Here is a 16,545-nt window from a genome sequence, read left to right as displayed (position 1 = left end):
ATTTAATTTGTTAACATGAAAATAATATTTAAAAATATACACGTTTTGTTTTATATTATGTTGTATAGAGTGTTATTCTTTCAGAGAAGAAAAAACACTGTATGCAACATAATATTAAACAAAACGTGTAAATCTATAAATATTATATTCATTTAGCAATATCCAATTACTTTAATGATTAAAAATTAATATAAGATTTATTTTCAGGTTAACATTAAAAAGTATATCATTTAAAAAATTGTATAATAAAAGAAAAAATCACAATCGGAAAGAAAAGCTGACGTCGGCGATAACGAACTATCGCGAGATGTTGAGAACACCGATCTCCAAAACATATATCATCCCTCACCCAGTTTACCCTCCAATGCCACATGATTCACAGATCTACAAAACACATTAGCTGATCCACAGCGGCTGTGGGAAGTTTGTTGCCAGGTGTCTCAGCAGTGCACGAAGCCGAACCTCGGACAGGGACCAGCGGACATCAGAAAATGAGCTTCTTATTGTGAGTTTGACCGTCAAATTTAAATAACAGTAATAATACTATATATATTAACATAAATGCAGTCCTCTAGCTCGTCTTGCTAACGAGCTATTTGAGTTTTCGCATCGAATTGACTTTAGTTGTGCGCGTGCTGGTCCTCAAATGTGCCTGTATTTCAGCCTGACAGTTCAGTTATAATAATCATATTTAGCATAATACTGCATCAGCATAGGGATTACCTCATATCTCGCACATTTGCACCGTTTTCTTGGCTCTGTTGAATTGCTGGGCTGGAAGGGGGGCAGATCTTATGTAATTCATGTTTGTTTCACACTGTGCCGTTTAAAAAGCACGTTGTGTGTCTTGTCACTTTACATTCAAAGTAAGAAAAGGTCCTCTCTAAATAGGCTGTGTGCTGTATTCAGGTAGCGGACAGTGTTGCTACTGTCACATGAATGTATGAACAAGATGCTGAATGTTTTAATCCACCAAAATGCTGTTTAATTCAATTCAGCGTTAGTCATGTTAGTTTTGGAGCAAAGAGGGTGTATGTGCTGTTTTATTAAGGTAAACTTGGTATTATGTTATAGTTTTGTACAGTGACAACTTGTGACACGGTCTCTATATTGTTTATTACGCTACTTTGAATATTTCAGTCTGAAAATCGCATGTAAATATGACTTCAAACAACATTAGCACTATTTAATTGACTGAACATTGATGGACTTTGATAGTTATTGGCTGCTAATATGATTTTATTATTTAGTACGTCAATATTTTGTGTATTATTAAGGAGAAAGTCCAAATGTGTGAATATACAATCATCTTTACCTGATGCTTCTTTCTGTAATAGCTATGAACATGTTTACATCTATTTGTAGGAGGAAATCTTAAAGGGATAGTTCACCCCAAAATCTAGATTCTGTCGTTATCTACTCACCCTTTACGTGTTTTAAACCTTTATGAATTTCATACTTTCTTAAGCACAGAAGAAGATATTTAGAAAGATCTTGGAAACCTGTAAATATGACTTCAAAACAACATTAGCACTATTTAATTGACTGAACAATGATGTACTTTAAAAGTCATTGGCTGCTAATATGATTTTTTTATTTAGTACGTCACTGTTTTATATATTATTAAGGATAAAGTTCAAATGTATGAATATGAAACCATCTTAACCTCAATGCTTTTTATTTTGTAATAGCTTTGAAGAACATGTTTACATATTTTTGTAGGAGGAAATCAAAGGGATAGTTCACCCTAAAATCTAGATTCTGTCGTTATCTACTCACCCTTTACTTGTTTTAAACCTTTATGCATTTCGTTCTTTTGCTAAACACAGAAGAAGATATTTAGAAAGATATTGGAAACCTGTAAATATCACTTCAAAACAACATTAGCACTATTTAATTGACTGAACAATGATGTACTTTGAAAGTCATTGGCTGCTAATATGATTTTTTTTATTTAGTATTTCACTATTTTATATATTATTAAGGAGAAAGTCCAAATGTGTGAAAAAACATCTTTACCTCAATGCCTTAGTTTGTAATAGCTGATGTGGCAATAAATAAATAAATATTGGAAACCTGTAACCATCGACTTCCATAGTCTTAGAAGTCAATGGTTACAGGTTTTGCTGTTCAGCTTGCTTCAAAATGTCTTCTCTAGTGTTTAATATATGGCTGGGCCGATATTATATCGAATCGTGATAAAATTTATCGATAACAATGATAAGCTCTGGACTTTTTTTTACTCTATATTGATCTAAAAGCCAATCACACAGCTGAAATGTACAGCAATGGGAATAAGTGTTTTGATATTAGAGATGCATGGACGCTGAAATAGGTTATGCTATTTAATAGACCCTCTCATGTTTGTGGCTTCAGTCATTATTGGCTTATTCTTTTAAATATGGAAGTATTAACAACTGATATTGAACTGTATATCTCGTTATTGGTCAATATGGAAAATAATTATTCCCAGCCCTAGTTTGACAGTAGAAAGAAACTAATAAATCTATAAAACCACTTTATTTTGGGTGAACTATCCCTTTAAATGCAGGACGCTTCTCAATCTGATTCTGAAGTCATGCCAGGATCTTGTTTGTTTTGATGCGTCTGAAATTGAATTTACTGATAAGGCTGTTTAGGGACATTAGGGTAGTTTGTTATAAGAGAGCCAGTCTTCCTCAAAAACAGCCGAGGATGATTTAATTTGGAAAATATTGTGACGCTCTTGTGATGCTTCACCGGAAGCATGTGATTTAGGAGAAGTTATGAGCAAGCACAGACATGCGGTGTCATTGCCATTGTTTTTAAGGTTCACTAAAAATATATTTTCCTTTGGAACCAGATAAACGGCGTGTCTTGTGTCTTAAGATTTGCATTGCAAAATCAGATAAGAAGAACTATGTAAAAAATGTGACATTATAACATGCACATGTGATTAGGAAGTATTTCATATAGCCTCTTTTGACATCCATTAATTGCATTTATTTTTTCTTCTGTCCTCCAGCGGGAATCGTTCATCTAAGACGTTTAAGCCGAAGAAGAATATTCCTGAAGGGTCTCATCAGTATGAGCTGCTCAAACACGCTGAAGCCACCCTGGGCAGTGGAAACCTGCGTATGGCCGTCATGCTGCCCGAAGGAGAAGATCTAAATGAATGGGTGGCTGTAAATAGTAAGACTCACAAGCGATTGTATTTATTTAAGTGCCCCTATTATGCTATTCTGAGTCTCCTGAAATAGGTTTGCATTAGGGCTGCAACTAATGATTATTTCAATAATCGTTTAGTTGGCTGATTATTAAATCTTGATTAATCAGATAAAAACAAAAAAAAAATTTTCTTGAATTTGACATTTTGCTTCTTATATCTATATAAAAGCATAAATCAGTGTAGGGCTGCACGATATTGGAAAAATCTTATATTGTGATATTTTATTTTTCTGCGATATGAATACAGTTTCACAAGATAGTTTAAATAGCTCTTGACAGTTTTCTGGGGCGTCTAACAGTATTCAGGTACACAAATTAAATAATCTCAAAGCAGAATTATATATGTATTTCATACTTTGCTTTGTCTCGTTTCTTATCCGAATTTCTTGTAGATCAAGTAAAAATATTGTTTTGTTTTCACCTTCAGAAGAAGTAAGTCATAATTAGAAGTTTTTTCTTAAAACATGTTAAATGATCTGCCAATTGGGTTTTTAAAATAATCTTATTTTCACTTTTAAATAGAGGTGTGAACCTATACTGGTCTGACGGTTCGGTTAGGATTATCATGCCATCGATCCGGTTCAATTCGATATTTCGGTGCATTGATGATGCTTTCCGTATACATATACAGTGTTGTATTTTGGGGTTGGCTATAACAAGCTGTCTGTATAAACATACACACATGGACACACGGCACTCTCATTCACAAACATAGACAGCACCAAACAAACACGGGCACATACACACACGACTCGCACGCTTGATTGCTCGCTCGCTCAGGGGCGATATTGTGAGACCGCCCACTCCTGTTAAAATTACACCAGAGTTACCGACCGCTTTTATTTGGAAATTTATTCCCGTGACGCATGAAATCTGGTCGGGTCCCGCGACAATGCACAGGTACAGCCGCGGGAATGCATACAGCCGAGAGGAAGAGTCACGCCAGCAGCCGAGAGGAAAAGTCACGCCAGCAGGTGAAATGGGCCACAGTGAGAGAGAGAAATAGAGTACTTTCATTCCCTCAATCGCAGAGGTATAGGGGCTTCTGCTGTAAGTGCCAGTGAAAGACTTTCCAGAAAACGCACACACAGTGAAATTTTTAAGCAGTTGTCGACTGGAGTGTTGTAAATACCCACGCTCACCTTCCTCGCGACAGCGCATATGAGATAGATGACGTCAGTACATAACCGGTTATGATTATTACTGAACCGATACCGAATTGTCTGCGTCTGCATCGTGGTGCACCGAAGAAACAATTAATTTAGAATTTTAAATGTAGATATTCGGGCTAGAATCTAGACAATTTTTTTTGCATAAATTGTATAAATAATTAAATACAATTAATCTTAGTTACACCTCCAAACATCCTACTTTTTTGTGCCCAAACTCTCTTGAAATGCTTCAAGGCCCTAAAACACATGCAAATGATAAACGTTCACTCTATTATGTGACTCTACAAATCAGATGTAATTAACTATAATTCAGACTCAACATTGCAGATGCAAATTGAGGCAAAGGCCAATTGAGTAAAACAGCTTATAATCAGATACCATATTTTATCACCTCAATCTAATATAAAATGTACTTTGAATGAAAGACAGTGTCGTTTCACTTTTTCAGTATGAAAAGTCAGTAGTGTGAAGCTTAAACTAAAATGTTACCCTTTTTTTAATGCACATTTATTCATTCACAAATAGCTGTATTAGGTGCTACAGGAAATGTAGTGAATGAAAAAGCATAATAGGGACACTTTAATTTCTGCCAGCATGCACATCTACAGTTTGAACCTTTTGTTCTGTTTTTACAGGGTTTGTTTGTTACTGCAGATGGATTTTTGGTTCTGTCTGTGTGTTCCTTTTGCTTTTCTCATTTCCGTCTTAAGTACTCTAACCCTTGACCTATTGATGACACCAAGTCAGACTCATCCTATCTTCAGCAATCGCCCAGTCAGTCCCGAGAGACATACGGTTTCCATTGCATAATTACTATTACTAACATACCTCCCCCAATTTAAAAGGTTATATTCTAAACAAATGACAAACAGAATGGGATCAATGCTCAGAAAATAAACTTTTGGAAATTCAGCCAACAATAGGAAGAAAATTGAATTGATTTTGAAGTCAAGACATGATGAGATTGTTTATAGAAGATGTCTCATTGGACACACGAGGCTCGCACATGAACATTTACTTAAAGGAGAAGAACCCCCAAAATGTCTATATAGCAACAGAAACCAAACCGTAAAACATAATCTTGTGGAGTGCCCTATTTTTAATGTTATCAGACAACAATTTTTATCTGGAGAGACTTAAAATGAAATATTTTTCATATTGAATCCTTCTAAAATTGTAAAGTTTTATCAAAAGGAAACCTTAGAAACTGTTTCAGATTTTTATCTTATATATTATCATTATTATTGATATTATTATTTATGTATTTTACCTTGTGTATTATTTTATTATTTTATTTTATTATTATGTATGACTTTTAACTGTTAGTGTTTTTTTATAATTATAGAAAAGTGGTATTTATAAAACGTGGTAAACTTGATCTGTTTTATTTTTTTATTTTTATTTTTTTTTGCTTTGACAAGCTGAAATGTCAATAAAATTAAAACTCTCTCTCTCTCCTCCCCCTACATACATAAATAGTATTCAATACTCTGAGACTTCTAAAGAAAATATTATCAGAATTACCCTTTATAGGGCACTCTAAAAGGACTGGAGTGTTACTGAGGGTTTTATAAGAATGTTTATGAGTTAAACAAAAGCTAGATCAACTCTTAATTGTCCCATGAAGTGCTTTGAAATGCGCAGTTTTATTTCGATGTTTGACTTAATCTCAACGGAAGCTTGAAGAGAGGGCGGGACTTGTAGCTCCTCCCCTTTAAAAAACAGCCAATAGCGTTTATCTTTTATTACACTTCTGCCAGTGAGATTGGTTGAGCTCAAGTGCATCGTTTTGGAATAAGGCTGTAACATAAAAACGTGGAAAAAGTGAAGCAATATGAATAGTTTCTGGATGCACTGTACACGTTTGTATCAGTTTTATATCTTCTAAATTCGAATTTTGTCACTCTTTTGGAGCACACTAGCTAATAGATATCCTAAAAGCTTACAATACTGATTCTAACATCTAAAAAACTTTATTTTAGTTTCATTGGACCTGTAAGTGTCCCCAGAAACATTTGAGAAGTTTCAGCTCAACACCTTCACATAACATTAAATTATTTCATGCTTTAAATGGCTTTGGGTGGAAGCAAAGACATGCTGTTTTGTAGTGCGTTTCTTTAAATGTAAATGAGCTGCTGCTTCCTGCCCCCTTTCTGAAAGAGGGTGGAGCCTTTACAACTTGTGCTGCAGTGAAACTCAAGCATCATGTTTTTAATTACATCTAATGTTAGACTTTTTAAATCAAATAATATTTGACTTGATTAGACTAAAACTTAAGAATAATGCAGAAGCTGTTTGTTTCGAGTAGTAAACATTTACCATCTCCACCTCATTTTGAGCCAGGAAAAACCCTGTAAAGCCTTTTCTGTTTATAAATTCCTGATATGACAATGTGTGCACTTATAGCTCATGCACAAACTGTAAAATAGACACACGGTTTTGTCAAAAGAACACACAGATTAACTTACTGCTGGTTATGTCTGAATGTAAACATTTGGGGGAAAAAAAATCATGTGTGCTTATTATATCGGTGAAGCAGCATCTCTTGAACATGAAGACAAAACACTACTAACATAGCTCCGCTGACTGTGTGTCCTTAAAAGGGAATTATTTAAACTCTGGATATTACAACATGTACTTCTGCAGAAAAGAGGGAGTTTAGAAACAGTGCTTACTGATATGGAGTTTAACTCCCACTGGCGAGTGAGTCTGATTTTGCAGATATGTTTTAATGCTTAAACTGTATTATTATGTACTTTTATGTTGATTAAATGTAAGAAGACTAATAGGACCCCTTTTAAATTGTGTTTGTGTTTAGTTTGCCGTCTCTCTTCACAGTAGCACTTGAACTAAATGGATGAAAACCTGATGATCATGTGCTTCAGAGTGATTTAAGATGATTCAGTTCAAATAAAATGAAGATTCAGTAATCATTTACTCATTCTCCTCTTGTTTCAAACCTGTTTGAGTTTCTGTTGAAAACAAAGGAAGATATACTGAAGAATTAGGGCTGCTTGATTATGGGAAAAATCATAATCACGATTATTATTTTGGTCATAATTGTAATCACGATTATTCAAAACGATACCAGTTGAAGTCAATTATTAGCTGTCCTGTGAAACTTTTATTTTTTTTAGAAATATTTCCCAAATGATGTTTAACAGAGGAAGGAATTTTTCACAGTATTTTCAATATTTTTTCTTCTGGAGAAAGTCTTACTTGTTTTATTTTGGCTAGAATCAAAGCAGTTTTAAATATTTTGAAACCTATTTTATGGTCAAAATTATTAGCCCCTTTAAGCTATATATTTTTTTGATTGTCTGCAGAAGAAACTGCTGTTATACAATGACTTGCCTAATTACCCTCATTAATCCTTTGAATCGCACTTTAATTTGAATGCTTGTATTTTGAAAAATATGTAGTCAAATATGTGCTGTCATCATAGCAAAGATAAAATAAATCCGTTATTAGAAATGAGTTATTAAAACTACTGTGTTTAAAATGGGTTGAAAATAAATCTTTCTAATAAACAGAAATTGGAGGAAAATGGTTGCTAATAATTCAGGGGGGCTAATAATTCTGACTTCAACTATATATATATATATATATAGTTATTTTCCTCTATGTAAATAAGGAAAGAGAATTAAATACAATAGAATAAAAATATGAAACAAACTGTGCTTTAAGCATCTTCACTGTAAGAAAAAAAACTTCAATTACAGCTACAAAAGTCTTTCAGTCAGGAGCAGTGAGAGATTTTCTCCTTTTGTTTTTTGATTAATGATAAAAACAGTCTGCAGCAGGAATATTGTGCGCTGTCACTTTAAGAGCAGTGCGGTTCTGATTAAAGGTTTCGCTTTCACATGTCATTTGATTCTCAACTCGTTTGTTCATTACACAAATGAGGGTTAATATGAATAATCACTAAACACAGGGTTATTACACCTATTTGACCATTAAAACACTCGCATTAAGATGACTTTAGATGTGTGTGCTCTGCTCGTCTCTGAGACTGGGCGCACACACAACAGCATGCGCTGTCTTTCGCGCTTAAAAGCATGAATGATTCGAATGGACATCAATGAATGGTGCGCATGCCAGGCTGCAAACGTTACATTACAGTACATGCTTTTAGTAATGTTCAGGTGAAACTGAGCTTTGCAGAGCAACAAATGTGTACAACTGGAAGGGGGCCGTGTATGATGCAATAATCGTTTATCTGGATTTAACTCATTTCCATAATCATTAGAAGCCAAAATCGAAATCGAAACCAAATTATCAATTAATTGCACAGCCCTATGAAGAATGTTGAATAAAAAAAATGAACTCGACCTCCATAGCAATTTTTGGTTCCTACAATGGATGTCAATATCTGCCTTTTCCCCAACATTCTTCAGAATATCTTGTTTTATGTTTAACACAAGAAAAAAATTCAAAAGTTAAAAATTAAATAACTTGAGTGAGTAAATGTTGAGGCTATTGTCATTTTTGTGTGAACTATCTCTTTAATGGATAGAGCTACATTTCTAGGTGGAAAGTGGACTGGATGTTGTGCTTGTATGTTACAGATAATTTGTAAACAGACATAATCATAAAGTTATTATTTGTTTGTTTCTGCAGCTGTGGATTTCTTTAACCAGATTAACATGCTGTACGGCACCATCACAGACTTCTGCTCAGAGGACAGCTGCCCGGTCATGTCTGCAGGACCAAAGTGAGTGTTCAGACCGTGAGGAATGTTCACGTCTGTGTTTTCTCCTCCTCACTCGTCTCTCTTTTCTTTCAGATACGAGTATCATTGGGCAGATGGGACCAACATTAAGAAGCCCATTAAATGCTCTGCTCCCAAGTACATCGATTACCTGATGACGTGGGTTCAAGACCAACTGGATGACGAGACGCTGTTTCCATCTAAAATAGGTCATTTCACCTATTTCTATTGATAATAAGGAATAATTGACTATGGGGGTTTGAATTATTTGAAAATTAATGCACCCTGAGGTGGTTATGTGCATTATTTTCTCATAATTCAATGAAACCGAGTCAATTATTTTACTTCTATTATGGTTACCACAACTAAAGGCGCTGTTCAGATGTTGTCTTTCAAGATTTTTGTCAGGTTTTGTCCTCTGATCCTGTGTGTAGGACTAATTTCTTACGCATATTATCCAAAGACTTTTATTTTGTTTTGGTTTAATTTCTGACTGTTGTAACTGTGAAATACCTGAAATGGTGACATGCAACTACCCCGATCAACCGATGGGTTTCTATTAGGGTTGTCACAATACTGGAATTCAGCTGCGATTCATCAGTGGATCGCTCAAATGTCAGCTTACCGACAAACAGCTGATCTACATGACTTTGAAACACTCCAGTGTCCCTGTATCTGTGGTTACACACGGTAAACAGCGGTGAGTTCGGTTTACTGATGACCTTCACGGCCATTCACAGTCATTTCTGTTGAGCATGTGAACACAACGGCAAACCAGCGGTGTTTAAGAACATGCTCAACAGCGCTTAAATGAAATGGACGTTTTTAGTATTTCAGTATCGATTGGTACTGAATTCCAGTGTCGTGACAACCCTAGTTTCTATTGGCAGAGAGCATTTTGCGAAATCTTTATGCTCTCTGGGTGTTTATGCGTTTAAGATTTATGCATTTTAACAGAGCGTCCCCTGCGCCTGCAAAAAAGTCAACTCTATGCAGAAAAAGCACCTGACGTCATGCGCTCATGCATGAGCATACAGCGGTTGCCTAGCAACATAAAAAGCACAGTGCTATGCTCTTTTCTAAAGTCAACATAAAAGTTTTAGTACTGAAGAACGAGTTTGGTGTGTTCACTCCCTAATGCAGTCAAAACCTGCCTGGAACTACTTTAGCTGTGCATTTATCTGGAAATAACTGCACACCTGAGAATGTTCATCAGCCAATCAAAATCAAGCATTCATCAGCCCCACAGTATAAAATATGATGTTAATCAGTCATATCACACAAACAAGAGTGTATTTTTTTTTTCTCTGCATGAGCATGATTACAGATGTAAAATTGATTTCATACAAGTTCAACAAAAATGAGGTCAATATTGTATATGTTACATGTTAGACACCGTGGCTGTATCTGAAATCGCCCCTATACCCTTAAATAGGGCACTGTTTGAGGGAGCAGCCATTTCTAGTGGTTTCTGAAACCGAAGTGGACATTCTGAAAACCACTAAATCAATCTCACTCTTACAAGTGTACAAGCGATATACACTCAACAGCTACCCATAATGCTCTGTGAGAGTTTGCGCACGGAATAAATTTCCACATGTGACCACAAGGGGGCAGTTTTGCACATGTTGTCTCTGCATTTCTATGTTTGTTAACAAAAATAGTTATATAATGGAATATCACCAAAGCACAAATGTATGAATCTCAGAGCTAAATGATGTGCTACTGAATGATTTTTATACAAATCATTTGAGTCAGTGATTCTTTCATAAAGACAGCATTTCAGACATTGAAATTTCATGAACAAATTATTTGAATTAACGAATATAGGCAGAGGATTGTTGCCATCTACTGGTGGTTTTACTCTCATATTTATCCATGACAGGCAAAATAACAGCACAAAAACAGCTAAATATTGTTATTGATAATGCTCCAAATGTATTGAGAGAGGTTTTTTTTGTAAATAGTCCACAACCTTCCTCAGTGCTGTTTGTTTGTTTGTTTTGTGATTTTTCTAACAGCCTGTTTCCCTCATTTCCAGGTGTTCCCTTTCCCAAGAACTTCATGTCTGTGGCCAAGACCATCCTGAAGCGTCTGTTCAGAGTTTATGCTCATATTTATCATCAACATTTTGACGCAGTGATGCAGCTTCAGGAGGAAGCTCACCTCAACACCTCTTTCAAACACTTCATCTTCTTTGTACAGGTGCTGTTTCTGTTTTATACTTATAAAGAACTTCCTAAAAGCTTAAATAAACCACAAAGTTGTTTAGAATGGAGGCTTTTTAAAACAGAAAAGGTGATTTAGGGTTTTGTTTATCTCAGAATTATTACTTTTTTCTGAGAGCTGTATCTTGGAATTATTGGCACCAATAGCCTAGTGATTTAGCATAGAGATGTCCCGATCAGGTTTTTTTGCTCTCGAGTCTGAGTTCGAGTTATTTGATTTTGAGTATCTTCTGATACCGAAACTCTAACCGATACTTTTATAATACATAAAAGAAGAGCAAAGAAACTGATCCAGAATGTTCCTTATTTTTATTTAATTCATTTTATTTTAACATTTAACAACTCTGTTAACAAACAGAGCACTTCTGTGAGGTAGCTTGAACAATCAAGTAATAAATAACATCAATTCTTCACTTTTGGCTTCAGTGCAACAGCCAATATTTAAAAAAAATCTAATATAAAAACAAATAGCACCTCATCTTAAAATACCCGGCAGGCAATCACAAGTTTACGTATCTCACAGTTTGCTTTGGTTGTTGTCATCAACTTTATAATACCTCCAGACCGCAGACATATTTGCGCTTTCTGCTTGAAGTTCCTTACGTGTTCACGTTGTTGCAAAGACGCTATTTTTTTTTTTTTTTTTGATTAAACGCCGACAAAGTACATGGCATGTCGCATGCTTTGCTGTTTCCATGTGAAGTCAAGAAAGAGGTCTAACTCTGTGCCACCGCATAACTATAGATGTGTTAAAAAATAATGAAAAAATAATAATAATAAATAAATAAAATCTATATATACGATTCCGATTGAGTCTGAAACTGCATAATTGAGCCTGATTTCCGATCACATGATCAAATCTGGACATTGCTTTTTTTAACATAATGTTTTTATTAATTTTTGTTACGAAACTTCCATGAACATTACAGGAAATAAATTTTTATATCATTACAAAATAGACTTTCCCACCCCTAAACTCCCCTCCTCCTCCCCTCCCAAAAAGTTAAAAAAAAAATAAAATAAATTTTTTTTTTTTAAAATAAAATAATATATACAAATACAGAAAAATAAAGTAAAACTACAGATTACAGAATATCCTTCACAAATGTAAATCAAAATTAAATAAATTGGAATCCAAATAACAGTCTTTTTTACATACCATTCCACTTTATCTATTTACAAATTGCATAAAAGGGGACCACACCTTTTTAAAGATCTCTGCTTTACCTCTTATTGCATATGTAAATTTGTAAAAAAAGTGCAAGGTTATTAGTCATTTCTTTAATCCACTGTGAAAGAACAGGTCTCTGGATGTTTTTCCAAATCTGGACATTCCTAGTTTAGTGCATTGGGATATAGCAGTGAGGTGCTCACGGTGACCTGAGTTCAATTCCTGGCTCACGTTCTTTTGCAGATCATTCCCCTCTCTCTGCTCCCCACAATCTCCTGTGAATACTCTCCACTGTTATCCATTAAAGTTAAACCCCCTAAAATACACTGCAAAAGTGCTTTTCTTACTTAGATATTTTTGTCTTGTGTCTAGTCCAAATATCTGAAAATTCTTAAATTAAGAAGCATTTTCTAGACAAGCAAAACGTCTTGTTTTGAGAAATAATATGTCAAAATAATTGTGTTTTTCCTTATATCAAGCAAAATAATCTTATGTGGGATGAGCAAATTAATCAAAAGGAAAAACACGTTTATTTAGTTTACTTCATTGGCAGATTATTTTGCATTTTTTAGAGAAAAACATACTATTTTTTAACAGCTTAAAACCACAAGATGTTTTGCTTGTAGATATTTGGACTTGAAACAGGACAAAAATTGAAGTAAGAAAGCATTTTTGTAGTGTAATTCTAAAAAAAAAGGATTCTGAGAAAATCTAAATTATTTCTTAAAGTTTATATCCCACAATTCAGATTTTTTTCTGCAGAACTCTGCATTTCTATTGTGCCTTGCAATTTGGGGATTTTTTTTTCCTTAAGAGTTTAAAGTTGTTCAGTTTTTGTCTCACAATTGTTTTTTTTTCTCACTCAGGATTCTGAGTTTTGTTGTTCTCATTCAGTTTTTATTTTATTTATTTTTTTTATTAGTTTTTGTCAGAATTCTGAGATTACTTCTTGACATTCAGATTATTTCTACACAGTTTTCAAACTTCAGAGTTTTTCCAACTGGGTTCAGACTAATATATAAATATATATATGCTGCAACTAAATTATTTTCAGCAATTACACCTTTTTTTTGGCAGAATTCTTCATTCTTTTTATCTTGTCATATTTTTTTTCTCTGTTTACGTTCTCAATACATTTTAATTATTATTATTATTATTATTAAATGATTTAATTTAATTATTATTAGTTTTTTCTACTCAGATTTCTGAGTTTGTCTTAAAAATGTGTTTTTTTTTTCAGCTTTTTTTTCTTTTCTTCAGAATTTTGATTTATTATTTTTTAGATATTTCAAAAATGTAATAAACACTGCATGATTTATCTGCTTCAGGAGTTTAACTTGATCGACCGCAAGGAGCTGGCACCGCTTCAAGAGCTGATCGAGAGACTCACAACGAAAGACAGATAAACCGAGAAAAAGACAAGCAAACCAGTGGTCCTGCTCTCTCCTCTGACTCTCCCTTCTGTCTTTTATTTTGCTTAAGTACAGTAACCCCACAGCAATGCTAGACATACCATAGTAAACTTACAGCACAAAACTAACACTTCAAGATGCATCGTTGGCATTTTTTGAGGATGCCTGGATGATTTTTTTCAGTTTCTCAAGTCATACTGCTTTCGTTTGGTCACTGAAAAGCAGGAGTAGACGTGATTTGCACTCTTTCGGCTAGTGTGAATGTTTTAAAAGCTGTTTGATTCTTCAGCATTGAAAATACAAGAGAAATGATAAGAGTTGAATAGCTGTTTTCCTATGCAATAATGATATTGTTACTGATAATAATGGACGGAACCGTTCATATCAGTTATTTCCAGCTCGTCTCCTCGTTCTGTGGATTTAATATCGGTCGCTATGAAGGTTTACTTTAGCCAGTGAATATGAATTGTGCATGCTGGAATTGCTGCTTTGTTGGACCCAAATGGCTGATGGGGATTCATATCTTACGCCGCGTGGCACAAAGAAATGTATGATAATTATAGCTCAAAGAGAGTCTCGGAGAAGACGCTTGTTTTTGCACAAGCCTATTTCAGTTTCTGTTCATACAGCATTGAATTTGCTCAGTTATTTATATCTGTTTAATTATCAGAGTATTTCAGTTGCATGAGAGTTGAGTTATCTGAAATATGCTTATAGTCCGTTCTGAAATATTATGGTTTTGTTGGTATTAGATTGTTAGGATTAGATTTCCAGGCTTTTTTTTCTACCTCCTTTCTTTTAATCTTCATATTTGTTCTTATATTAACACTTTTATTGTTGTGTTTGACAAACTTTTGTTCGTTTTAGGCTTATGTTGAGGAGTTTATGTTGTTTGACGAATGTAATCGTTTGACTTTTAATGGTTTAATGGTGAAAGTGCCAACCGCAGATTAATATGAGACAGTTTTGATGTATTTATAGAGCATTTTTGTCACTGAAATGAGAATATATTTTCCCGGAATTGTAAAATAATATTGGGTTAGATTAGATATGTAAATACTTGCAGATTTCTCTGATTTCCTGATGATTATTATACTAGTTGAACTTTATTAAAACAATATCGCTAACTGCTGTTATTGCTGTAAATAGAGCCAATAAAAACCCTTCTCTTAAGTTAATGTAGTTTTGTACATTTTTTAATGTATGTTTTAGGATCAAATTACATTCACAACAGTGATAAGTACAAAGAAATAATGCAATTGCATTAAATTAAATGTAATTTAAAATTATGCTTAATTTATATAAAAAGATTATATATCAGATTATATTCTGTCATCATTATTCAGTAACAGTTTATGTTAGATATTAAAATAATTTTCTGACCTGTACTTATTAAACTATATAATAGAATAAGAGATTTATCATAGTTGTATTATATTTTAAGTTATTAAACACTTTCTTGCTGACAAATGTGTAACATTATAGGATGGTGGGAAAACAATGCCTGGTAGATGCACCTGTCTAACTGCTCGTTGGTGCAAATTTCTAATCAGCAACATGGCAGCAACTCAATGCATTTAGGCATGTAGACATGGTCAAGACGATCTTCTGCAGATTAAACCGAGCATCAGAATGGGGAAGAAACGTGATTTAAGTGACTCTGAATGTGGCATGGTTGTTGGTGCCAGACGGGCTGATCTGGGTATTTCGGAAACTGCTGACCTACTGGGATTTTCACACACAACCATCTCTAGGGTTTACAGAGAATGGTCCGAATATATCCAGCGAGCGGCAGTTCTGTGGGAGCAAATGCCTTGTTGATGCCAGAGATCAGAGGAGAATGGCCAGACTGGTTCCAGCTGATAGAAAGGCAACAGTAACTCAAATGACCACTCGATACAACTGAGGTCTGCAGAAGAGCATCTCTGAACACACAACACGTCCAACCTTGAGGTAGATGGGTTACAGCAGCAGAAGACCACACTGGGTGCCACTCCTGTCAGCTAAGAACAGGAAACTGAGGCTAGAGTTGGCACAGTCTCACCAAAATTGCACAATAGAAGATTGGAGAAACGTTGCCTGGTCTGATGAGTCTCCATTTCTGCTGCAACATTCGGCTTGTAGGGTCAGAATTTGGCATCAACAACATTAAAGCATGGATCCATCTTAACTTGTATCAACGGTTCAGACTGGTGGTGGTGTAATGGTGTGGGGGATATTTTCCTGGCACACTTTGGGCCCATTAGTACAAATTGAGCATCGTGTCATCACCACAGCCTACCTGAGTATTGTTGCTGACCATGTCCATCCCTTTATGACCACAGTGTACCCATCTCCTGAAGCACGAATCATCTCAGACTGGTTTCTTGAACATGATAATGAGTTCACTGTACTCAAATGGCCTCCACAGTCACTAGAGGTCAATCCAACAGAGCACCTTTGGGATGTGGTGGAATGGGAGATTCGCATCATGGATATGTAAATATATATATAGATATTGCTTTTTTTTTCTCAACTAATAATTCCAAATGCAATGTATATTTTAAATAAGCACAAACAGCGCTGTCAGGATCAAAGACTGATATTTATTATTTTGTTGTGTGTGTTTTTTGAGTATATGTGAGCTTTACCTATAAGACAAATT

At 34.7% G+C, this 16,545-nt stretch overlaps 1 protein-coding gene across 1 annotated transcript; it reads left to right on the top strand.

The window, feature by feature from the left end:
• Nucleotides 1-392: 392 nt before the first annotated feature.
• On the top strand, nt 393-15,074 carry mob1bb (MOB kinase activator 1Bb). The gene is made up of 6 exons (XM_056446744.1): nt 393-505; nt 3,005-3,171; nt 9,000-9,093; nt 9,166-9,299; nt 11,132-11,295; nt 13,818-15,074. The coding sequence occupies exons 1-6, from the start codon at nt 492-494 to the stop codon at nt 13,893-13,895; spliced, it is 651 nt and encodes a 216-aa protein (XP_056302719.1). The 5' UTR covers nt 393-491; the 3' UTR covers nt 13,896-15,074.
• Nucleotides 15,075-16,545: the final 1,471 nt, after the last annotated feature.

The sequence above is a fragment of the Danio aesculapii genome, chromosome 21, assembly GCF_903798145.1.
Source record: "Danio aesculapii chromosome 21, fDanAes4.1, whole genome shotgun sequence".
Taxonomy (NCBI): domain Eukaryota; kingdom Metazoa; phylum Chordata; class Actinopteri; order Cypriniformes; family Danionidae; genus Danio; species Danio aesculapii.
This window is presented reverse-complemented; position numbering and strand designations above follow the sequence as displayed.

Bases quoted from the DNA above. Each gene is read 5' to 3' on its own strand.
- mob1bb (XM_056446744.1), top strand. The intron at 3,172-8,999 runs GTAAGACTCACA...TTGTTTCTGCAG, and splicing joins TGAATGGGTGGCTGTAAATA to CTGTGGATTTCTTTAACCAG. The intron at 9,300-11,131 runs GTCATTTCACCT...CCTCATTTCCAG, and splicing joins GCTGTTTCCATCTAAAATAG to GTGTTCCCTTTCCCAAGAAC.